We start from the raw sequence: 27107 nt of genomic DNA on the forward strand, positions 1-27107 counted from the left end.
TTCTTTTATATATTTTATCTTTACTGCAGAAACTGCAATTTGATTGGCAGCAGAATATATATATATATATATATATATATATATATATATATATATGTATACATACACATATATATATATATATATGTATACATACACATATATATATATATACATATATAAAATTTAAAAAAAGAGAAAAGAATGTCATTAAATTGAATATGGATGCAATATGTATGCAAACACACTCGCACACCGCTGATAAAAATCAAATATACAATAGCTTTTCATTGTTTATTTTCTTATTACTCTTTCAATGTAATTTCTGATTTGAGATGCAAAACTGGATCACCAGGAATATGTTTTAATCATTTAAAAGCGTTTTTTTTTTAAATTATGAGATAAACAGTATTTATAAAGCCACCTTTGCTTTTTTTTTTTTTAACTTTTTACAATAACTTTGTGTGTGCATGGTGTTACCAGAAGTAATTTGCCTTATAACTTATATATAACTATCTTACAAGCAGGGTTGTTTGTTCACATAACTGTTTGTCAATATTATGAATATATATTGGTGAAACATGCACAAGTTGCTTCCCAGAAATATATATGTAACATGATGTACCTGACATTACATTCCTCATATTCATATTATTTCTGCCATCAGTAAAGTCTCTTTCATACAATTCATAACAACTGCAATTTAGCAATTAATAAAATCAGTCATAAAATATCAAATCAAATGTTACTATAAAAATTTTGAAGAACATAAGATTTGAAATCATTTTGACTCTTTTGCAATTATTCACCATTCAATTTTTAGAAGGGTTAGAAGTATAGGAACTTATTTAATGATTTCTCAACCCATGTCAAATAGTTCTCATTTAAAACAATTTATAGTCGATGAAGACCAATAAAATTAATTTTAGAGCAAAACACAACTAGATACATAGACATTAAAAATAAAATTAAAAATTAATAACTAGAGCTAAGGTCACATGTGACAACCGTCACCCAATCAATTAACAACCAGCTTCGAAATGAGTGCTGCATACACAATATACTTATTTGAAACATCAAAAGCATACTGCTCTTAATTCACTGCTATTTTCTGATGTAAGCAAACAACTAAAGACACAATAGGAGAGAGAGAGTGATAGAAAAAGAGAGGGAAAATGTGTGTATGTGAGAGAGGGAGAGAGAAAGCAAGTGCATGTGAGAACAATGCAGAAGTAATTTTTGGTCTTTTAGATGCCTCAAATCTGTTTTTCCAATGCTTTAAACAAAACAACTGCACTTTTATCTTTATCAACACAGACTCACCTTTCATAGCAAATTTAATCCAATGAGAAGATATCATCATCAATCAAGCTCCATGGGCACCAGCCATTTAACTTCATTAGAAATATGTATATCAAACATCCCTGGAGCAATATGTAGTACACAGTCATGTATGAATGTGTATTGTAGTTAGGGTATATAAGATGGATGCATGTTTACATTTATTCCACCCCCATTTACATGTGAATCAAGCTATGAAGAATTGGTATGCAGCCAAGGAACAGTTAAAACAAACACTTGGTAAATATATTAAAATTGATAATAGATCTCAAATGACAGAAAACAGAAATGGAGATTGTGTTGATTGGGAGGCCTACATTGTTTTCTAATAAAGACTTTTTTTCTCATTTTACCAGCAATAAATCAGCTTCTGATAAAAATGATAAATTAAAAATGATTGGAAAAAAAAAATTGTAAAATAAAATGAAAACAATAAGAATTTATAGAGACATACGAAAACAACAATGTTTCATGTTGAAAGAGATATAACTCAGAAAATGAGAAACTGGTCAGGGTTTGTTATTTAGGATTGGTGGGGGTACAACTTTAAAACATTTCCTTTTATTTTTATTATTTAATTACACTTATTCAAGCATTCTTTGAAAAGTGCAAGTATCAGTCTGACATATATATATATATATATATATATATATATATATATATATATATATATATATATATATATATATATATATATATATATATCCGAACAGGTATTGGCACCAACATGCATACATGCATGCACACAGTTATTCAGAGAGAAAAATACAAGATGCATTCAAATGTGTCAGATACAATAGTATTTGGTTATTCCTTTTTCTTTTTTTTTTTCTTTTAATTAAATGGAAGGAAACATAAAACAGAGAGGACAATGGGAATAACTAGCTCACGTATAATATCCTTCATCTCTGAGAAACAATCAGTTCGACAGTGATGTGGTACAACAAAGCTGGCAGACAACGAACTAACAGGGTAGACCTAAGACAAGGGACGCAACTCGCAGCTGCTCTACCCACCGCATCTCTTCGTAGTGATGTCTCAATAACATTCTTCATCTTCGGTGAAAGATAAAGGAGAGGCAGAATGTCTCGCCATACTCTGTTCTAGGTCATAGCAATGCATGGAGTCAGCTGTTTAATTACATTCACTTCAGCCACCAAAAAAATACTGTTCATGAGGGGATTAGGGGATCGATTTTTAGATGACACATTAAAAAAAAAGTCCTTAGCAATTATGTTTCTTTTCATATATGTATATGTATATATATATATATATATATATATATATATAATATATATATATATATAATATTATATATATATATATAAACAGTTTTATAAATTCAGACAGGTTCGCCAGTATTGTTTATTTTTATCGCACCACTGCGGCTTCTTTATAATCAGTACCCTCCATGGTAAAGAATTCTTCAAGCTTCCATTGCAAGGTCTCAAATGTCGGACGTTCCATTTCCTCTTTACGCCAACATTCCAACATAATATCGTAGAGGGCTTTAGGACAGCAAGGTGGACATGGCATGCGGTAACCATGTTCTACTTGATGCAGGACTTCAGCATTGGTCATACCTACAAGAAAAAACGTGATTAGGGTTTATCACATAGGCAAAATAATTTCTTTAAACATTAAGTTACACGGACGGAGAAATATGAAAGAGGGGGAGAGAAGAGAAGCCTCTCAAATCACGAGGATAACGAGCTTAAGGATGACTCCCAGGTTCAGAGTTAACGTCAACAAAATTGGGAACGGACATGAAACAAGGGACGTAACTCGATGTTGTGAACTAATTTTCAGTAATTTGTATGTTAAATAAAATTATGTTCTGTAATTTTCATCTTATAAAAATTATGCTGTATACATGTTACAGTATGTAAAGTATTTTAAATGGGTTAATAAGTATCAAACAGAACTTGCTTTGGGAGTGTACTAAATTAATCTGTTAAATACAATTTTTTACTTTTCATGGTCTATTTTATATTCTAAATATATATATTTAGACTGTCTATAGAAAACGGGATACTGTTGGTCCCAGGTTTGCTGAATAATTGGTCTGTTACTCTGTGAATGTGTGTTCTCTTTCTTTTTTTAAATAAGATTAAATTTTTACCAGCCACCTACTTGGTAACAAAGTTGCAAAGAGAAGCATCTTGTTTTAACCAACATCCTTAAGAATGTCCTGGAGATTTTTATAGTAAGAGATATGATCATTTGTAAAATATGAATAATGTAAGCATATACATACATATGTATATCTCTGTGTACACACTGCACGCACACACACATACACACAGAGGTGATTAATAATTTATTTTACATTTTGCAGACACACTTCACACAAGGACACAAATGGAGACACATCCATACATAACAGATGCACATACATAGTCACACAAACATGCACACATTCATACATGTATATATGCATACACAAACACATACAGCGTACATATATACATACAAATGTGCACACATGCATACATATATATATGCATACACACGTGTACGTGCATGCACACACATGCACTAAAAAAATGCAGTCCTGATAATGGACAGGGTCAACAACTACTGAAAAGGCTGCAAAGACACAACGAAAATTTTAGTAAAATAAGTAAATGAATGGAAATCAGACTGGTGAGTGTGTTAAATGAATAAGGCACTAAAAAAGAATGACTCTCCCCAGACACAATAAAATAGTTCAGTTTGTTACAAATGGTTTTTGATTACATTACAAAAAGGATTCTAACCAACTGAAAGCCATACAATTATGTGTCACTAATACCTATTTTATGACTTGTGAAGGATGAAAGACAAAGTGGGTCTTGACAGTTTCATATGCATTGTACAAAACTTATCACTAAGGTATTTCAGAGATAACAAAACTCATTTTATGCCCCTGCCCCATGCAGATAAGGTCTTAGAGCATCTTACTCTTCATCACTAACTGTTATCATATGGCATTCAGAAGAAACTAGCCATCCTTTTAATGGCTGGATGGTATTTCTATCACCAACCATTTTATAATAAGGAATCAGTGAATCCAACTGTGCTATGAACACGAGAGAGGATATCAGTAGTAAGACTAGAGAAGACCTTTTTCCTTTTGTTGATATTTTTATTCAGAGTGGCTGTTTTTCTAGATGTGCTACATGCATTGTGACTTGTGGAGTTCACAAAAACCCATTCATTCTTTCTCCTTTTAGGTATGGTTTTTACAGGCAGATGTCTTTTCCATCACCAGCAACCTTACTGTTCTGAGAGCAATTCGGGCCTATGTGAGGTAGTATCTACAATATAAATGCATTTCCTCTACACTAGGAAATTTATTAAGGGTGGGGTGGGGTACTATTCAGAACACAGTTTTAGGCCACTTTGCTTAGATCAAAAATTATGTGAGCTATAGAAAATTTTCAATAAAACTATTGAATTTTTAAATAACTATATAACTCAAGAAGTTTTTTGGAGAGGATTTTGAATTTCAATTATGCATTTGTATTCACAGAACACCATTCTCCTTAAATTTTAAATAAATATTATTTCCAAAATCTTCATGTACCATATAAGGGAACCTAAGAGATTACCTGTGGCCAAGTACTGTATATTTCAAGTTTTGATTTAGTATTTGCTTTTAATTAAAAGGGGAGATAATTTTTAGCTGCTGTCATTCTTTTAATGATGAAAAAAAATTAATTTTCACAAATGACATACCTGGATAAGGAACACGTCCATAGGTGACAATTTCTGTAAGTAAAATGCCAAATGACCATACATCGGATTTGATGGTAAACCGGTTGAAATTTGCTGCTTCTGGGGCAGTCCATTTGATGGGGAATCTTGCCCCAACACGAGCTTCATATTCATCCTCCTACAAAAGTAACAATAATTTGTTTAACCTAAATAAAAACTAAGATTTAAACAGCAAGACAATATTCATTTCACTTAAAAAGAAAAAAAAGGAAAAAATCTGTTTAATTGTAATCTGTAGAAATTTTTTGTATCAAGTCATTAACATTTATTTTCCACAGAAGACAAAAACTTGAAGCGATGTTACTTCAGATGCAATAATTAAGTAGCATTGGTACAACTTCTCCAGTCATGATTTATAATAAATGTAATATATAATGATGATTGGATATCAAATTGCTATCACTCTTCCATAAAAAAATAAGCATTTACATTGTTCTTATCAAACTGTGTATACTTTTATATGACAAATGATAGGTAAAAATTTCTTAATACAGAAAATGGTAGCCAACAGTGAAATATTATTAGTACTACAATTGCTGATGTAGTTGCTTAACGAAGGTCAGATCTGATAAAGTGGTTTTAAGGCATGCAAGTAGCTGTCTGAATAACTAGGTATAACCTACAGATCCACTTTTTTCTTTAATAATAATAATAATAATAATAATAATTGTGTACAGTGCTCAGGTGCACTAAGTTATAACTTTGCTGAGATCAAGACCATTCTGCACATTTTTTTTTTATTGCTGGATTGATCTTAAGGATGGAGTTGTGCCTATGGCTTTTGCAGGCCCTTTCAGACTGGTGAAATCAACATGATTAATATTCTTTTTGAAATTGTCAATTGATAGCTGCAGGAAAACATATTGAGGGAGAGAATTAGGGTTAACACCTTAGAACAGGGGTTCCCAACCTGATCCACGTGGACCACTAGGTGGTCCACAGGAAAATTCAGATGGTCCATGGAAAATTTTCTGTGGTCCACCAGATGAATTAAAATTTTTCCGTACACGTACATGTTGCACAAACAAAATATGCCTCATCACATATGCATGAGCACATACGAGTGCACTCATTGCCTATTGGACGATTAGCTATCCTATCATACATAGACACATACCAGACAGGTACAGATGAGTACAATTGGATCCACATTTGCGCACATTAAAAACACAAAAAATTGTGTGTTCTTGGCCAATCAACGCAATCCTGTTTTCTACCTGACTTGAATTGAGGATTACTAATGAAACTGCAGTTCCTACAGCTTACCCAACATATAGTATTATCTCTCCAGGTACATACATTTTTACACAAGTGTTAGTTTAATTGTAATCTGTAGAAATTTTGCTGTCAGTGATATGGAAAAATGTTCTCTTAATTCTCTGTCCATCAACTCGGAAAAAAGACTCAGTAGACAATATCATGAAGATTATATCAAATATGGTTTTGTATCCAGTGTAGAAGATCCTTTTCTACCACAATGTATTATCTGCTCAAAAGTATTAACTAACGACTCAATGAAACCCTCAAAATTGTTGTATCATCTACAAAAAATCCATCCTGGTTTATTTGGCAAGCCAAAGGAGTACTTCAAAGAATACCATCACAAAAAAAAAATGTCTCATCTTCATCGTTCAAAAATTTCCTTGTCCATACTAACAACCGTTCTGGTCTGCAGGTATCCTATAACATTTCGCTCATGGTAGCAAAACAGGGTCACCCACATACCATTGGCAAAGATCTGATTAGGCCTCCATACTTGAAGCATATAAAGTTGCTAATGAGCCGAACACTGCCTCAGTTTTAGCAAGTATTCCACTTTCAAACAGCACTGTATCTTCCCGCATTTGTGAAATGGCCGAAGATGTCGAATCCATAGTTGTAGAAGACTTGCATTACTGCAGATTCTCATTGACGGTGGATGACAATGCTTTTGACAACAAATGTATTGCCCTTGCCTTTGCTCGCTATGTGAAAGGTACCACAGTTTGTGAAAACCTACTCTTTATGAAAACCGTCCTGAAAAACACAGGAGAGACGGTCTACAATGCAGTCATGGATTATCTTACTAAAAATGGCATTGATCCCCTCAACCTCATATCAATATGCACTGATGGAGCACTGTCTATGATTGGCAAATCCCAGGGTTTTGTTGCCAGATGGATAGAAATTAATCCCGTCTTCACAATTCATTGCGTTCTCCATTGAGAAAACCTAATAGTAAAAAGGACTAGAAATAATATATTTTCTGAAAACCTAGACTTAATTGCTTCCACAGTAAAAAAAAAATCAAAAGATCTGCTCATCAAAACAGGCATTTTCAAGAAGCTTGTAAAGATGAAATGTTCAACCGTCTGTTGTATTTGACAGATATATGTTGGCTATCAATGGGAAGTTGTCTCAGATGTTTTGTGGCACTTTTCGATAAAGTCATAGAGTTTTTTCAACAGACTGATTCAACTATGACAGCAATTTTTTACTTACATGAAATCTTTCAAAAACTTAGTGATTACAATATTTCTTTACAAAAGCAAAACATCAACATTGTATGAGCCAGACACTTGATAAGGGCACTTGTGAATAAATTCGTTCTTTGGAAACTTCAAATTGAAGATCATAACCCTCTGCAGTTCGTGAACTTAAAAACTGTTGTGGTAGATAACAACTTGCACAAATATATAATCAGGCATCTATCTTTCCTTCACGCAAACTTCAATATTCGTTTTGAAGATCTTTTGACTTTAAATATCGTAATTTTTGTGGACTCTCTTCACACAATGTCTATGAACAATATACTTGTTCAACCAGAATGCGTTCAGATGGAGTTATGTGAGGTGACGGTAGATGATAATCTGCACAAATCATCTGTAAACCACTGGGTTGAGGCTTGGTTGAATCATTCTCACGAATATTTAAAGTTGTTTGAATAAGTCGAGCCTTTTATTATAAATCTCCCAACATCCTACTTGGCTGAAAAGGGATTTTCCCTTGTCCTTCACTTGTTTATGAAGCAGCGGAGGTATTTGAACCTTGATAACAATGCTGATTTGAGAATTTGATTGAGCCAAAAAGAGCCAAGGATTTCTCAGCTTGTGGATAAAAAGCAAGCCCAAGGGTCTCACTGAAGGTCTCTTGACGTTTTTTCTGATGACTTGTCGCTGACATTTTTAAGTTAATTCAATTTGTTATATTCCCTCAAACATTTACATGACCTTTTGTACTGATCCCAACTTTACGCTTTGCATTTTTTGAATTTACCCTTCACATTGTTATATTTTAACTGTACAGCTTTTTTTCTAAATAAAAGGAGGTGTTTTCCACAATTCAGTAACCTTTTCTATTCGATTCTATCAAATAAAGCTTTCTTGAGAACCATGTGCATTTGCAAATAGGTTTTGTAATTGGTCTTCTCAGTTGTTTGTTCTCTGTAAAGTCCCTTACAAGAATGGAAAAGGAATTTTCATTGCAAAGTGATACTAATATTCATGAGTAGCAGTTCTTTAATAATAAATTTAAAATTTGAGGTAGTCCACAGGAAAAAATTACTTATTTTGGTGGTCCATAGCGAAAAAAGGTTGGGAACCCCTGCTTTGGAACAAAAGGAACCAGCCATAAAACTTAATGCAGAAGAGGGAATGGTCAAAATATGGGTAATGAAAGGAGAAAACAATGAAACAGGAGTACTTAAGTAGAGGTGGTACAAAACCAGCCAGCTCAGATGAGAGACTACTGCTGTAGTAGTGGTAGAAAAACAAAAAAGGGAAATAGCCAGTCTGTGGTCACAGGTTGGTGTGTTTGCAAGTAACTTCACACCAATTAGTCAAGTGAAATTTCTTTGAATTTAGCTCTAGATGTCTCTGTGTGTAACAGCAGTACTGTCCAAGATGTAAGTGTTGTATGTTTTGATAGGTCTTGCCTGAGCTTTGTTAGGTCAAAAAGTGTTTTTTAGCTCTGAAAGATGAAGACTCATCGTTGTGCTGTAGTTTTGGCTGTGTTGAGGGTGTGTATTCACCAGGCAAAATCCTTAGTGATGGTGAGGTCAAGTATTTGTTGTAAATTTGAGGTTCCTAGTTTATGCTGTTTATAGTTGGGTTGGGTAATATTTCTTGATTTGTGTAATGACAATATTTTTGTAGTATTGAAGGAGACACGATTTGCATTAAAGAATGTTTTCAAGGGCTCTGTTAGTGCAGGTCTGGCATGAGTTGTCTGGATTGCACATGAATGACATTTAGATGTAGAAGGTTATGGAAGAACAGAGAGTAGATATTAATTGCTTTGGAGTGGACATTGTTGGTGGTGAGCGCAAATAGATTGTTGGTATTCAAGTAGATAGAATGTGAGGGCAAAACCTAATCTTGGGCTACACCAAAATTGGTAGTACAAGGGTCAGAGACAGCTACATCACCACATGCTATGATCAAACAAAACCACTGACCAAGGTGATAGGAGTCATTAGGCAGTCAGTTTTGCAAGGTGATTTGTATGCTAGACACAGCTGAATGCTTTAGTAATGTTGCATTTTCTCCATTGTTAAGCCTATTTCTGTATGTTTACTGCTTCTGGTGATAGCAAAGTAGCACATGTGGAAACACTACATTGTACAACTGGTATTTAAGCAATGACCATCCTGTCTCTTTCTAACACATTTAAGATTACCATACTCACTTTTAAGACAATAGGATATTATTTGAAGATTTAGCTGCTAGCTGTAGCAGGATGAGTGACCATGGAGAAAGTGCGCCAAAGAGATGTCATTAAAACTGTTTATAGTTTTGCAAACTATACAATTCCTTTTCCTAGATAATACTCTATTTGACAACCAAAAAGATGATGCTGACAACGATTTCTTAATTAGTTTATCAATGATGTTTGTGTTATATAAACAAGATTAATTTTTGTAAAGGAAGAATCGACACTAGTCCATCAGTTATATATTACATTGACACTGGAATTTTTAATAACACATGAGTTGAATTTAAAGAAATGTGACAACAATGTAAGTAATGCAGAGTATTAAGCCAGCTACCTATCATTTGCAGCAATGCCAGTCAACAAACTTGACCAAAAGATTAATTTATTTTAGACATTTGTTTGCTATAAGTTTAAACAAGTTGCATTGGTTACAGTGACAACAAAAATAGAATCAGAAATATTTTACAAACCTTTATCACTCTAGCAAGACCAAAATCAGCAATCTTTACTGTATTGTTATCGCCAACAAGAATATTTCTGGCAGCCAGATCCCTATGGATGTAATTTTGGGATTCCAAGTAAGACATGCCGCTAGCAATTTGAGCAGCTATGTCAATGAGTTGCGGCAACTTCAGTGTACGACCCTTTCCTACAACAGAACAAACAGATAGAACAATAGAGCAGGCTGCCAAAGAGAAAATTTATACACAAAACCAAATTCCAAAATCTAAATCAGCAAACAGCATTGACCAATGTAAGGAAAAATATGTGTTAAAAGCAAAAATATACAAGTATGAAGCAAAACTGTCAGACAGGAGAGCAATGTAAATAAGGGAAATACAAAGCAACTTAATTCATTCTCAGAACTGATAATATCAACAGTGATTGATATATATATATATATATGTATATATATATATATATATATGCATATATAAACACATATACATATATAAACACATATACATATATATATATATATATATATATATATGTGTGCATATATAAACTCATATACATATTGTTTAGTAATGCTTATATATTCTTGCTGTTAATAGGAAGCCAAGTATTTGGCAGGGTTAGTGACTAAAACTAAGCTTATTTTAATTAGTCAAACACAGACTCTAGTGAATACTACTTTTGATTTACACTAAGTAACATATCTTTTAAACATTATATAATTCTCACTCGTAGATCACGTGTTATGCAGAACTATAATTAACTTAAATACAATGAAAACTATAGTAATATACATTTACACATGTAATATATGATCACAGCTCACCTGCTGTCTGAATAGTTGACAATTTGTATTCTATTACAGCTGCAGTACTACATCCTTGCTTACAAGGAAAGAAAATACCAACAATTGACTAGTGTTTTGTTAACTTGTATCACTGAACCTAAGCAAAACGACAGGGAACTACTCCACAACATTTCCCCCAAAAGATGAAAATTATACTCAACTCTGAAGCAAATGCTTTTGTTGGATATCAGTGATTTGGAAAGATCAACCAACTGATTATCTGTCTACTATACATAGTTAACATGACTTAGACTACATCTCAAAGACTGACCCCCTTCTCTTTGCAGCCACAAATACTTCAGCTCTCAACAACTACAAGTCATTTATAAGGCTCAGGTGAGACCCACAATGGAGAACTATTCATGCATCTGGGATGAGTTTTCTGCTGCACACAAGTGATAACTCAGATGAAATCCAGAGAAAAGCCACCCTATGAATCAACAGAATGGTTTCTGCTTCTTGGAGCTGGCCGAGCTTGAGCCAAGCACTTTTGATTCACTAGGCTTTTCACCTCTTATCACCCATGTTACATCCATCCTACCCAGCTTTTCCACCACAAAACCTCAACCACACATGTAATTCTCTCATCATGCAAGTCTCTTTCACAGCCATCAACCTGCAATAGTTTCACTGGAACATTAACAGCATAAGTTTTATCATGGAGAACCTGTGATGACCTTATGCATTGACCCCCTTCATCCAGACCTAGCTAATAGGAAAATAACATCTGCAGAAATAAATAAAATATTTAACTTTATTATCTAGCTAGTTTTATTGTTAGAAGACTGCATGTGTATGTATACATGTACATAATAAAATGTGGCACAAAAGCACATATGAAAAGTAGGAAAACAGACACACTGGAAATGCACCCTCTCTCCTCAATTATCAATCAAAAATCATCACAATTTCAACATCTTATTGATAAAATTGTTCAATTTTCCTATTGAGGTATCAATAAACACATGAAAAGTTAGCATGAACAAGTAAAAAGCAGTTGCATCATAGTAGAGTGACCTTAGTCAGTTAAATGGCTAAAATGCATTGTATAAGTAATGTAACATTTCTAGAAGAAGAATAAACTTGACTTGAATTTTCCAAAGTAGGCACAAAAATTGCAGTTCTGTTTGAAAGTAAATAGGTGCTCCCATGAGCACAGTAACCAAGTGAGATGAATTCCAACATCCACAACTGGTTGAGGACTCACCTCTTTGGCACTCATCTATTGTACTAATAATAGTATCAATCTATTTGAATAACCAAGGAGGATATTTGAATTTAGTATAGCATGTTAAAGAGCAGTAGCAAACCATTTCAATACCCAAGTGGGTCATTTCATTAAACTCACAGCTCATACCTTTCTTTATGGCTGATATTTCTCATTTGCAAGTGTTTTGGAATGTAGAACAAGTAAAACTTAAGATGCAGTCTTCAGTAACATACTCATAGTACCTATCTGAAACTGCAGGACTTGAACCAGAGACACAGTACAATGTAAGTGATAGTTGTATAAACAACTGACTATCGCATGCATATGTGTGTTTGTAATGTCTACAGCTAACACACACACAGGTTTATATTAATAATGTTACAATATCTATGGATACTAAGTAGTAGAGATATTAAAAGATATTAAATATTAAGTAATAATGGAAAATTCAACTACTCTTTTCTTTTATATATTTCTCTTTGTGCATTCATTTGTTTCCAATTTTTAACCTTGTTAATCCAGTAGCAATGGTCCAATTATTTCATCACTTTTTCTTCTATTAGATACAATCCCCTCTCAACTAATGTAATGTATTTATTGCATTTTCTAATGATTGTGGTGTATTGAATGTATGCAGCATCTATGTTGGTGACTGGTGTTGGATGCGTATAATGTATATGTCATGAATGTATGTAATGTAGTGTGTATGAGGGGGTACCCAAAAGAAACTGGAATTTTGCAGTATTATTTTATTCAATTGGTTTTACATGTTTACACTTTTATCACCTTCAAAGTATTCTCTATTTGAAGCAATACATTGTCCAGACACATTTTTCACTGTTCAAAGCAGTGCTGGAACTCTTGTAAAGTGATGCCTTTTAAAACCTCTGTTGTTTTATTTTCCTCCACCTCTTCCACATCTACAAATTCTATAGCACCAGTTTTCATCACCAGTGACAACTTTCAAAAAGAGTTCCAGATCAATTTCCAACTGTTCTTTCAGTTCACGACACGCATTCAATCGTGACTGCTTTTGATCTTCCATGAACAAGCAAGGCACAGATTTTGCTGCAACTCTTTTTATTTGCAATTCCTCACTCAAAATTCGTTGGCAGGAGCTCCAGTACATATGTCATATCAATAAGTTGGTTAATTGTTCAGTGATGGCCTTCCAAGATCAGTTCATGAATTTTCATGATGTTTTCATTCATTCGAGAGGTCGACATACACTCCGAACAAGGTTGGTCTTCAAGTGACAAGTGACCATTCCTAAAGTGTGAAAACCACTTGTAAACTTGGATTTTGCTCATGGCACAAGATCATTGTAAGCTGTCTGAAGCATGACAACTGTTTCGGCTGCCATTTTCCCCAGCAGAAAACGGAATTTCATGGAAGCAGGCTGTTCCTTTGTTTCAGCCATTGTAAAAATCGACAAACAGGGGAGAAGCACTGCAAAACAAGTGGCAGTATGACTTCACTTGATGACACTGGTCTGCATACTGACGCCTGAGGGTGGCTTCTAGTGACGGAAGCCTGAACTACAAGCTTGACCACCACAGAACATTTCTTGGTTACTTCTGAGTACTGCTTTGTATGTGATATTATTGAAGATATGTAGTAGTATCTATGCTATTGTTGGTCAGTTCTGATCAAGTAGACCTATAATCAAAAGAACACCAGCTGAAACCATCCTTTCTATTCCCTATGTGCAAGGAACCTAGAACCACATTATCCAGTATGCCCTTTTCTAAGATGGTAGCGTGTAATTTGAGGGAGATTTGCTGCTATTTCTCATAAATTGAGACTCTTGTAATTGTGTGGTTGTTGAATGTAGCAGCTACATTGGTGGCTGTATTGTTGAATATACGTTCTGTAATATCTGTGCTGGGAATGGTGGCACTGTTCAATGTATTGTGGTATCTATTTGGTGTTGTTGAATACTGTGCAGTCTGTGTTGGCAGCTATGCTGTTAAATGTATATACTGTATAACCCATGATGATGATTGTGGTGTTATTAAATGTATATTTTACAGTGTTTATATTATCGTTTGGCCCTCAAGTCAGTCTAGATCAAAGAGAATTATGAGCAAAAGCATTCTAGCTGTGACCACCCCACTTTTTTAATACACATTTCAGACTAAGGACCATATCATCCAACATGTCCTTCATGGAGACAATTTAAGAAAGATTTGGCTGCTATTTTTAGCAGGTAGTAGCTACTTTGATAGTAGTGTTGTTATATGTACTGCATTATCTTCGTTATCATTGATATTGTATTGTTGAATGTATTTACTGCAGTGTCTATGCTAGTGCTTGTGACGTTGCATATATGAGACATGTCTATGTAGTGTTATTGAATATATATTTATATACTCATTTTTAAGTTTATCTCTATAGATTTTCAATAGAATTCAGAGCCAGCACTGCAAGTTACAATGTTTCATATACAAATATGTCTATGTAAACAATGTGATCAAAGATAGAAAAAAAATAGGAAATGGGTGTACGTGCATATTTCAAGAATTATTGCTCTTTCATCAGCACCACACCCAACCTATCAACTATCCACAAACGCATTACTTAAACACCAGCTGAGTTTAGTGGTGTACTGTACTGTCTACATTCCTGACTGTGTTGGTCTTGAATGTATTTTACTGCAGAATCCTATACAACATAGGATGGTAGTGTTGATGTAAGACTGTTGTGTGTTGATGGTTGTGGTGTTGCTGAATGTATGTACTGCAGTGTCAACTTTCGTGATTATAGTGTTGCTGGATTCTTTGAACTAATTCTTGATAAAAAAAGGTTTCCATTTTATTTTCCAATTTTGTAAAGGAATTTTTTGCCTATTTTGTTCGGAGATATGTGAGTGTGTGTTGTTATGACAGGCAAGTTGGCCAAAGAAATAGTTTGTGATGCAGTTGTGAGACAGAAAATGATGTCTGATCTGGAGACTTTGTAGTTAGTTCAGTGAAACATGTTGGCGTGGGTTGCTTCTAAAGTAAAAAAAAAAAAAAGCTTAGTTATGATGTTATTGCAATTTTTGTTGGAGATGGTAACACACACACACAGAAATATATACATATGTTTATTATATTGACAAGTTTCATAATTCTGGGTTTCATTTTTAGTACTTTGCATTTATAGTGTCCTGCCATGTTCTTTCAGTGTCTGAGTGTTTAGTTATTTTTTTTTTAATGGTATTTATGTTTTGGATGCATTATTACACGTATGAATTTCCACCAAGAGTCAATCTATTGTAGGTTCTTCGGTCAGGTATAGTAATGGAGTGGATTTGTAGCACCAGCTTTTATATTACCACTATGTGAATGTTTCGTGTAGTGCTAAAGTATATTCAATTTCATAAAGGCGATATATTTTAGGTCTACAATGTCTTTAGCTTTTTATCTGTTATGGTGTTATGCTTTCCATTGGCTACTGAGGATGAGGTTCTGTATGTGTGGATGTGCTTGTGTTTTTTGTAGGTCGGTTATTTTTATTGTTGTGTGACTTTATGTTGGACCTAATCAAACAAACTTATGATCAAAGGAATCCAGGCTTTGAGTATCTTGTTTTGTGTTTTTTTTTCTTCAGTTATAAACTTGGTGTCACAAAAAAAAAGCATCTAGTATACTTTGTAAAGAAATTGGCATTGGGGGGGGGGGCTATAGTAACTTTGCCAAAGCAGACATTGGAGACTAATACAGTCCTCAGGCTAGTCAGATCCTGTTGACCCACCCAACCCAAAGGCCATCATGGAATACAGACATTAAATGACAGTGAACATAGCTTTCACTTAATTTTCCAATTTATTCATTTTCAAGATAATAGAGCGATATTTGAGGAGGGCTTGCCGAGCAAACAACCATATAGAGGCTCCTACATTGACTCATTTGTATGTTTGTTGGTTTTACTGTTGTTGTTGCTGGAACTTGGGACTTTAGCAGGACGAAAATATCAACACTTCTGTGGTGTGTTCTGTTGCAATTGAAAGTACATTTCTGTTCTTGATGCTATGTGTTGCTTGTTGGTAAGTGTGTGAGATTTATGGTGCTGGGGTGACTCTTTTTGTTATTTATTTGAGATTCTCTTTGTTTTGTGCACAGTTATCACCCCAGAATTTTTCTCCCTATGTGCTGATCTATTTGTTTTTAAATGATAGTTTTTCATTCTTTGAAAAGTATTCCAACCATGACCATTCCATTTGTTGTAGCATACAAAGAGAAGAAATGGGAGATCCTGGCAGGAGATGATATGCAACTCATTACTTCAGAGAATCAGTCTATTGTAACAAAGACAGAGAAGACAGCACATCTGTGGGGCACATTTTTAATGTGCTGCTGAGAGTTTCGTTGCCAGTCAGTTGAATAGGTTTTGTTATAATATTGTTTAGGATATGTATGTGCTGTGTGGGAGCCATACTCTATTGCAGGTCTTAAGTTTCATAGATGATCAGCAAATAGAGTTGAAGCATTGACTTTTGAGAGTTTTAGTGGCGTGTTGTCCATAACTAGAAAGGATAACACAAAAGACTGTTTCCCTGGTATGAGCAGTGAGTGTGTATTTGTACTGTTGAGACTAGACTGTCTGTTGAGCTGGCACAACGTACTAAGTGGGAATTAATTGCAGTGTTAAACAAATGAGAGGTGGAATTCCTCGTCAATGGAATGCCAACCAATCACAGAGTCAATACCAGTAGTAGAATACTAAAAAAGATATTTTTTTCTCTAGTAAATTTGATAAGGGTCTTCTTATCCTATGAGCTGTGGGAATAAGGGTAGCTGAATTGGATATGATATAGTAAAATATTGAATTTGAACTTTTACAATTGACGGTTGGTGTGTATGTGTGTGGGGGAGAATAAAAGCATGAGAAGGAATTCCAAAGAATACAAAACCAAGGAGGAAAGATTTGGTGAGTCTAGTATAGTTCCTAAGCAGTCAGAATAGAAGTAGGTTTCAGTTTAGGTGCAATATAATTAGGAAGTCCAGGGGAGCCAGAACCATTGTAGGTAAAAGAGACAAAATACAGATCATTTGTAATTAAGTGGTTGTAATCTGAAGTCTGCATTAAAGTCAACAAGGACAATGGTTTATATAGCAGTAAAGCTTATTTATTTTATATAGTGATTTTTTAACACTAACATCATTGGTTATAGGCTTCCAACAGGTTGATCATTGATTTTCAGTATTTCTAACAGTGAGACTGACAGAGTGTTTAACCCAAGGTAAGGGACTTTGTTGGAAAAGAACTGTTTTTCATTTTTGTTTTTACACTGATGTTTATGTTCTCTGCCAATATAAATCAACAAAAGGTACACAGACATTCCTAAATACATATGACGAACTGCCATGCAAGTTTCTATCTACCAAATTCCACTTGGAAAGTACTTGTTGACCTGGAGACTTGCAAAAGTGTAGTGTGGTAGAACTGAACCAAGAACTACATGGTTGTAAACTAGAGTACTTAAACAGAGTCATGCCTATACCCAAGTATAATCAAGAGTATTAGAGGCAGCAAATTAATGCTTTCAATAATATAGTGGTCAGAACACCACCACCTACTACCTATCTTAATACAATTACTTTCATTAGTAGCCAGTACCGCACCGACTGGCCTCCGTGCTGTGGGCACGTAACAAACACCATCCGATCGTGGCCGTTCGCCAGCCTCATCTGGCACCTGTGTCGGTGGCACATAAAAACACCATCCGAAGACCCGGCAAGACTAGTCAGGCCATAACCTGTGGCCCCTACCTGGGACGTAGTCAGTCCACCTGTGCATACCTTCCTTCTTTTCTTCCTTCTTGTGACACTTGTGAAGACCTGTTGCGGCAAGTGAAAATCAAAACAAATCAAAATAGATGAACATCAATGGAATTTCTATCTTTGTGGTACCAGTGCCGGTGGCACGTGGCACACAAGAAAACCATCCGAACGTGGCTGTAGCCAGTACCGCATCGACTGGCCTCCGTGCTGTGGGCACGTAACAAACACCATCCGATCGTGGCCGTTTGCCAGCCTCATCTGGCACCTGTGTCGGTGGCACATAAAAACACCATCCGAGCGTGGCCGTCTGCCAGCCTCGTCTGGCACCTGTGTCGGTGGCACATAAAAACACCATCCGAGCGTGGCCGTTTGCCAGCCTCGTCTGGCACCTGTGTCGGTGGCACATAAAATCACCCACTACACTCTCGGAGTGGTTGGCGTTAGGAAGGGCATCCAGCTGTAGAAACACTGCCAGATCTGACTGGACTGGTGCAGCTTTCGGGCTCCCCAGACCCCAGTTGAACCGTCCAACCCATGCTAGCATGGAAGGCGGACGTTAAATGAAGATGATGATGATGATATATATATATTACACATATTAAAAAATATATCTCTCTTTACTCTTTTACTTGTTTCAGTCATTTGACTGTGGCCATGCTGGAGCACCACCTTTTTAGTCGAGCAAATCGACCCCAGGACTTATTCTTTGTAAGCCTAGTACTTATTCTATTGGTCTCTTTTGCCAAACCGCTAAGTTACGGGGATGTAAACACACCAGCATCGGTTGTCAAGCGATGTTGGGGGGCCAAACACAGACACACAAACATATATGCATACACATACATACATATATATATATATATATATATATATATATATATATATACACACACACACACATATACGACGGGCTTCTTTCAGTTTCCGTCTATCAAATCCACTCACAAGGCTTTGGTCGGCCCGAGGCTATAGTAGAAGACACTTGCCCAAGGTGCCATGCAGTGGGATTGAACCCAGAATGATGTGGTTGGTAAGCAAGCTACTTACCACACAGCCACTCCTATGCCTATATGTATAATATATATTAAAATAATGTTAAATTTAAGATCAATTGGAAAATTTATCTAGTTTTTGTTGTTGAAAGACAAAGTTTATCATATAATCAGTTTTTTTGCTTGTCCTATATTTAATTTACTTAAATGACTAATCATATTATGTATCAATCATGAATCAAGTGGGAATAGTTAAAAGAATAACTAAAAAAGGTTATTGTTCTCACCTTAACACATAACTAGTTGAACACACACATAGACACACAATCATCATCACCATCATCATATATCTGATTCTTATCAACAAAAAACAATTTGTTGATACTTTAAGTAATTTTGGATCATTTATTTATCTTTCAGCAACACACTACAACTTAGGTTCTCTGATGTGCTTTCTTCTCTCTATATCACAACTACAGTGGCCTACAAGAACAAAAGTAGTGACCCCCAGATGACAACAACATTCTGGCAGGGTTATTACAAGAGACATTCTCTTCATTGCAGTCCTGGTAAAGCCAACAATGGCTTGGAACAGGAACTTTGCTTTATCGTTATACCTTTGGGGTCTAGACAACTCCTTGCTATAGTCTTTATGGACCTGGCCACTGTAGATACCATCAGGCATAGCAAGCGAGGAGCTCTTAAACAGAGTGGAGAAAGAGTGTGCCAATGCTGGTGTTCAGTTAACCCTTTAGCATTCAGATTACTTTGTCAAATGTAAGGCTTGTTTATTCACAATGTTTTGAATTAATTATGCATTATCTCATAACTTTGAGATTGTGATGATGTGATTGTTTATCGTTAGAATGACAATGTAGGGTAGGTGTAAGATGCTGGATCTGATCAGTTTGAACATAAAAGAGGTAGAATATTTTGGCTGGATATGGCTGGTTTAAATATTAAAGGGTTAAATGACATGAAAACAAGGTCATTGCCAACAATATTCTCCCAGACCATCCAACAAAAGGCACTGCTTTGCAGTAAGTCAGAATTCAAATACCTGAGATCACGGGCCAATTCATCAGACCAAAAAACCCCATCAAAGCAAGGAAGGCTCTGAATGACATGGCCATATCAAGTTCAGCTTCAGTGCAATTGTAGAATCTGTGATTGCTGGACCTTGATGATTACCCTGCAGAAGTCTCTGAACGGATGCTATATCAGGATGTGGCAAGCAGTAGTTAACAGTAAACTGAATGAAAATGTTAGCAACAATCATCTGTAGAGGAGGTTACAAAGGATGAGTGAGAAAATAGCAGTCATAAGAATGAGGTTGGCTTATTGTTGCTGGAGACATCAGACGATCTTAGCCAGCCAGCCGGTAATATGGAAGCCGCCATATGGGCATAACAGTAGAGGTGTTCTACACCAACATACAGGGATATATTAAACTGGACAGCTAGTAAGATGCATGGAAGACCAAGATAGTTGTAAGCACTACTGGAGGTCATGACTGAGGAGTAAATAAAACGGGCATATAGTTCTATAGAGTATAGTTCAGTTCCTAGTAAACTAAATTCATAATCGATTTTTGAATCTAGCTTCTTATTTTCACCGATTCCGACTAATATCATCAAAACTTGCATCATGTATAAAGGCAAACTTGGTGAAGTTGTTTAGATTTGCATTGATTAGGTTCACGAACATCAAAACATCTGAAGTGCTCTGTATCTAGGGAACGTGATAATGGTCAACTTGGAAGAGACACTCTTTTATAGAAATGTTTATTGTAAAATTTTATGATTATTGTAGAGTGGTGTAGCATTGGACAGCTTCAGTACAAATTTAAACTTGACACAGAACATAGATGATATATTTAACAGAAAGACTTGGCATCAAGTAAAGAGAGAAATAGAGATATTGTACTGATAAATTATCAAACTGGAGAATCAGAATAAATTATCAGATTGTTGCATTGTAAGGTGAAAATTTTCAGAAAATTAATCAAAGATTTCAGATAGATTTGAATGAAAATGTAAAACTATTACATCACTGACTAACAGAAAAAAAGAGAAAGAAAAAAAAAGACTATGAAATCATAATGGAGGACAAATTTTTGTTTAAAAGTGATTAACAGTAAATTTTGGCAAATTTTAATGATGAGGTCACAAGACAGAGCATTAAGTATAAATACTATTGTTTAAAAAAAAATGATTGCACTATTTGTTTAGTGGGTTTGTGAAATGAAACAGCCCATAGGCATTTTTTTAAAGCTAGTTACTCTGACACTCTTTTTCCTATTATTTTGTGAACAATCTGTCTTCAATAGAATGTAATATATGTATTGGAGTGTTTATTAATAATCATTTTCAGACACATTGGGCTCATGATTAATTACTATAAAATGATAAACACTAATAAACCTTCACGTGAACAGGAAGAGAACTAACGTGAACAAAGAAGAACAAAATAGTGACTTGGGTCTAGGAAACAGTAAAATGAACACCTTTAGGGGTAACACTGATAAAAGTGATAAGAACTATTTTTTAATTTACAAAGAAGACAAGAAAAGCCAGTGAGTTCAGGTTTAGAGCAGAAATTGGAAGACATTTTTATGCTGAAAAACTAGGTATAAGGCCAAAATTAATAAGGGATCCTCTCAACTATTGCTTGATGTGCAAAAAATATTAGCCAGATTCTCCTCAAATCATATCTTACTGTCTTAAAAACTGAAGAAAACATTGAACAATTTCTTCTTGTATATACAAAAATTGTAATAGTTGTCACTGAATGCTTTTGGTCTTGGATCTATTCAGTTCGGACTGACTTGGGTTAAACAATGACTAGAAATATGATAGTAAATAGGAAGTAAGAACCAAAAAATCCTCTTTTTGGTATCATATTATTCAGAATCAAACTCCACACCCAGTTTTCCTAATATAGGATAACCTTGCATATTGGGTTGGATTAGATTGAACTTCCTTATAAAAAAACATTCTAGCCTTCATTATGTGGACCATCGTGTGGTGATCTGTTGCTTTTTTAAAAAAAAAAACTGAACCCCCACCACCCAAACTTGCAACAATTTTTAGGACAAGGAATTTAAGGGAAATTTGAAAATCCCACTCAACAGGTGAAGCAAATATTTTCTCTTCATTATATTTGAGATAAAAATGATTCAGAAATACTTAAAGAGAGGAATTTTCCCAAATAAGAGTTTGATGGGAGGAATTTCATTAATATTAGATACATTTCTTCATGGTTGTATGTATTTCACCCATCTACAACAGAAATGGAAGTGTTTCATTTCTCACTTGGTTCCAAAACAAATATGTCAGATGGTTTATTCAACCACAGCTGCTTCACTTATTCAACCACAGATGTTCTCAAAGAGTTAATAGTTAATTATCCAGATAGTGTGTGTATGTGTGTATGTGTGTGTGTGTGTGTGTAAAATGTAAATTAACAGTTTATGTTGAACACTTCATCAGAATAAAGTGGGTATGTTTTCCAATTGCCTTGAATTGACATAAACCAAGTACTAGACACCTTGAACTCCAATGATTTCTCAACACCTTATTGCTTTTTACTTTTGCCTTTTTGAACAAATGACTAGGAACTTTTCAATTGTTTAGAATACACACTCACACTTTTTATTTGGAAATGATAAAGGTGCAAGTATTTATATATGTTCAGGAATGAATTTCAGTGTACCATATATATGTGTATTAGTGTATGTGTGTGTGTATGTATGCAGATATATACATACACACACACACAAAAACACATGATGTATGTGTGTGTGTGTGTGTGTGTGTGTGTAACATCCAGGGCAAGAGAGTAACTGCCATGTTTTAAGTCCGTTTTGTTATGTGGTAGGTGTTATAACAACTAGCTTACATCGTGTACTGAGGCCTAACAAATAAATAAAAAGGAAAGGGAGCCTTCAATATATAGATTTAAAAACATAACACGAAGGAGAGAGAGAGAGAGAGAGAAGTAATGAGAGCTAAAAGGCAGAGAGAGAGAGAGAGAGAAAGAGAGAAGTAATGAAAGCTAAAAGGCACTGCATCATTTTATAGGAGGGGATGAATAATAACAAAGAAAGATTTACATCAAGCTTTCACATACATACAGGATGTGGCTGACTCACCAGGCTCATTATGGAAATTAACATATTCTCTGATCTCATATTCAGTCGAATAACACATTTTTCACTGTTCATGAGAGAGAAAAGTATGTACATCTGTGTGTTGTGTGTGTGATAGAAAATGTGTGTGCGTGTGTGTGTGAGTGCATGCGCGCATGTGTGTGAGAGAGACAGAGAGAAGTAAAATTACACACACATATATATATATATATATATATATGTGTGTATGTATATATATGTGTTTGAGTTTTAAAATGAAATATGCAGTTACAAAGAGTTCAAACATGATAAAGTAAAAATGTGAAAGCTGGTGGGAGTTGAACCCATATCTCCTTGGTGGGACTTGGGTACAATGTTCACTGCATTACATCAATAGAATCAACCTCCCACATTAGCATCATTAAAACAGTGTGTGTGTGTATAATAAAAAGTAAAAAATATTATATATTGAGTTTTTTTCACACATACACACACACACACAAACGAGGGGGAGAGAGTCTGTGAGTGTATGTCTTATAGAGAATATAAAAAAAATAATGAGTTGCAATTTTGCACTTTAGGATATATAGAACCATTTCCAACACTCTTTTATTAGCAAGAACTTGATACTTCAATAGTGTTGCATGAAGAGAGTTAATGGAAACAGCAAACCCAGTATAAACTATTTAGAAAACATACCTTATATTTCTCAACAGTAATGTTTCTCTTTGAGAAGTAATTGAAAGATGGACCAAATATAGGAACCAGTACATAAAGGATCAAAGTAGAATCAGCATTAAGAACTAGATTCTTGAAACTCTGAATTTTTTGAAGAAAGGAGGGAAGAAGAAATAAAGCAGCCTTATTTATTGATTTTCTTATTACTACTGTGTTCTTTATCCGGTATCAGGGTTTGCCTTTTAATAAGTTAGTAGCTTCAGCAAAACAGAGATAGGGCTTTTGTGACTTGGCTCTTGATTCCCACCTGTAAGCTATTTCTCTTCACTTGTGCAATTAATGCTCTAAGGAAAGGAGGCATGTGTATCACAATATTTCTCTCCTCTCCATAAATCAATGCGCTGAGATGTGAACGATATGTCTGATTGGAAAAGGTTAAGCAATTGATTCTATGTAACATTCTGGTGCAGGGAATAAATATTTAACCTTAACATTAAAAAAAACAAAACCTTTAGTCATAGCAAACTGGAGAGCAGAGGATGCAAAAGACTGCAACTGAAAGAGATTTTCACTGTAAAATTATTCAATAACTGCTATTTTCATTGTGAGATCATCAGCACTAACATTACTGATTTATTAGCATGAGTTCTGTCATGTTGACATATCCTGAGGATACTACATGCAGATTATACTGATGCTCTAAATCCCCAATGAGTTGACTGTGTGTATATTATAAATACAAGGCTTATACAATTAGTATTGACTAATTTATTTTAATTTTGTTTTTGTACCTTACATAGGTGTTGTGGATCAATATGCAATTGCTTATGGCTTCCAGTTATTTGTTTCAGTCATTGGTCTGTGGCCATACTGGAGCTCTGCCTTGAAGGGTTTATTGGAACAAATTGACCCCAGTACTTATTATTTTTGTTACCTATTCTATTAATATCTTTTGCTGAACCACTAAGTTACAGGGACATAAACAAGCAAGCACCTGTTGTCAAGTGGTGGAGTGAGGGGAAAAACACAAACACACACATATATAAACACATACACAACAGTTTCCATCTACCAAATCCACACAGAAGGCTCTGGTTGGCCTAGGGTTATAGAAGACACTTGGCTAGGGCTATAGAAGACACTTGCAAGTTACCATGCAGTGGTGCTGAACCTGGAACCATGTGGCTGGGAAGCAAAACTTCTTAGCACATAACCATGCCAATGTCTGTGATTTATTCTTTAAACAATGTGAAACAACTAAACATTATTACAAAAGGGAAGCTTACATTTAAGATGAAATCAAGAAGGTTGTTCAGTTTTACGAAAGAAAATGTTACGTTGAGAAATTGAGAAAATTGACTCCCTTTATTTGCAAAATGTTTTAGTAGCAGAAAAACAAATGAAAAACACTCTTTTCACGTCATAAGTTCTGATGTATTAAATAAGGCCCCAGAGGAAGTTAATGCTTTTATTGTTAGGCAATTGGCATAAACAAATCCCAAAATCTAATTTGAGGATTAATATATAGTTAATACCCGTTTGACTACAAAAGAATGCTGTTTTTTAATATGTCACCACTCCATATAATTGACAAGTTGTTAAACCTATCTAACCCATCCTATAATTACCAGGAAGATAATAACAGTTGCTATATAAGTACAATTAAATAGGAGGTAATAAGCACAAACATTTTATCAATTTGGAAATGTGAATATAATAATATTAGTACATGAGTAAGCAAACATTTTAAAACAATATTCTAGCAGTGTTTCATACTAAGAGAGATAAACAAAAGTTAAAAGTTAGTAAACCAGTTCCAAGCTTTTCAATATTGATGGAGGAAAACAAAGTTAATGAAAACATGAATAGCAAAAACTTATGTTACAACATCTTCATTTCCAACAAGTGAAAAACTTTCAAAAAAAAGCCAGTGAAAAAAGTGAAGCAAAACAATAACAAGTCATCATTTTTTTTTGGTTCAAACTGCATTTAACAATAATAATTAATAACTTGTTGAAGTTTAGATTAGTTCTCAACGAATACAAAATAGCACACTTACCATCATAAACTGCAATGTTAACTAACAATTAAATATGCAAAAGCAGGACAAAAGATAAAAATAAAGTAAAAATTAAGATTAAAAAAAAAAAAAGAAAACCATTATTTAATAACTCCCCAAATTTGACCATTGTGAGATGTTTGAATCATCACTGGAAAAAAAGCAGCAAAAAAAAAAAAAAGAACAAAAGACAAAAAAAGAAACTCTAGTAATTTCAAATGGATTTAATACTAATATCTTTTGAAGTCATGCTGGCATGTCTGTGTAGCAAAAAGTTAACTACATCCCCTTTTTTACGATAATACTGGCATTAGTATTTTTTTATATTTTAATGATAATAAAGTAGTAGAAATGACTGACGTGTTAATCTTAAGTAAGTGAAATTATAATTCTGTGTATCTACAAGTGAAACCAAAATAAAACATCATATATATATATATATTATATATATATATAATATATATATATATATATATATATAATATATATATATATATATATTGGCCTGCTCGCTTAGCCAGCGGGGTGGCGTCATTCGAAGGCTAAAACAATGTGAACACATTGTAACCAGCGATGTGTAACAACATCTGATGGTTTGGTCGGTCATGTGATATATATATAGCTACAGAAACACACACACACACATTATATATATATATTTACAGAGAGATGGACAAGGAGAGCTGCATACAAAAGTGCTGATCTCTAACTGTGGAGGGAACCTGTGGAAGAGGTAGACCCAACAAGACATGGGACGTGGTGGTGAAGCATGATCTCCGAATGTAGGGCCTCACAGAGGTGATGACAAGTGATCATGACCTTTGTTGATTTGCTGTGCTAGAGAAGACTTGTCAAGCCAAGTGAAATCGTAGTTGTGGGCATTGCAGGCAACACGTAAAAGGTACTCACTACACTCTCAGAGTGGTTGGTGTTAGGAAGGGCATCCAGCCATAGAAACCAAACCAAATTCAGACTAGAGCCTGGTATAACTCTTCAGCTTACCAGTTCCAGTCAAGCCATCTAACCCATACCAGCATGGAAAGCAGATGTTAAATGACAATGGTATTTACAGAGAGAGAAGGAGACATTTCAACTGAATTGAAAGTTTTTCTTATTTGTTGTTACTTTGTTACTTGTAGGTAACTGAAGAAAAAACTTGGGGTAATTATGCACTGTAATAGTAACTAAACAACA

The 27107-nt window shown here is 34.7% G+C and overlaps 1 protein-coding gene across 4 annotated transcripts in view; it reads right to left on the reverse strand.

Annotated features, from left to right (window-relative positions):
* Positions 1-2112: 2112 nt before the first annotated feature.
* Positions 2113-27107, reverse strand: part of LOC115222283 (tyrosine-protein kinase Src42A) — a 221011-nt gene continuing 196016 nt past the window's right edge. For 2 of the 4 annotated variants that reach the window (XM_029792456.2, XM_029792454.2), the window contains 3 exons: positions 10242-10420; positions 5041-5197; positions 2113-2903 (listed from right to left, as the gene is read on the reverse strand). In XM_029792456.2, the coding sequence (XP_029648316.1) occupies positions 2692-2903; positions 5041-5197; positions 10242-10420 (548 nt within the window). In that variant the 3' untranslated portion in view covers positions 2113-2691. Of the gene's footprint in view, positions 2904-5040; positions 5198-10241; positions 10427-27107 lie in introns of all 4 variants that reach the window. The other 2 variants (XM_029792455.2, XM_029792453.2) reach the window with 1 other exon arrangement.

The sequence above is a fragment of the Octopus sinensis genome, linkage group LG19 (assembly GCF_006345805.1).
Source record: "Octopus sinensis linkage group LG19, ASM634580v1, whole genome shotgun sequence".
NCBI classification, from domain to species: domain Eukaryota; kingdom Metazoa; phylum Mollusca; class Cephalopoda; order Octopoda; family Octopodidae; genus Octopus; species Octopus sinensis.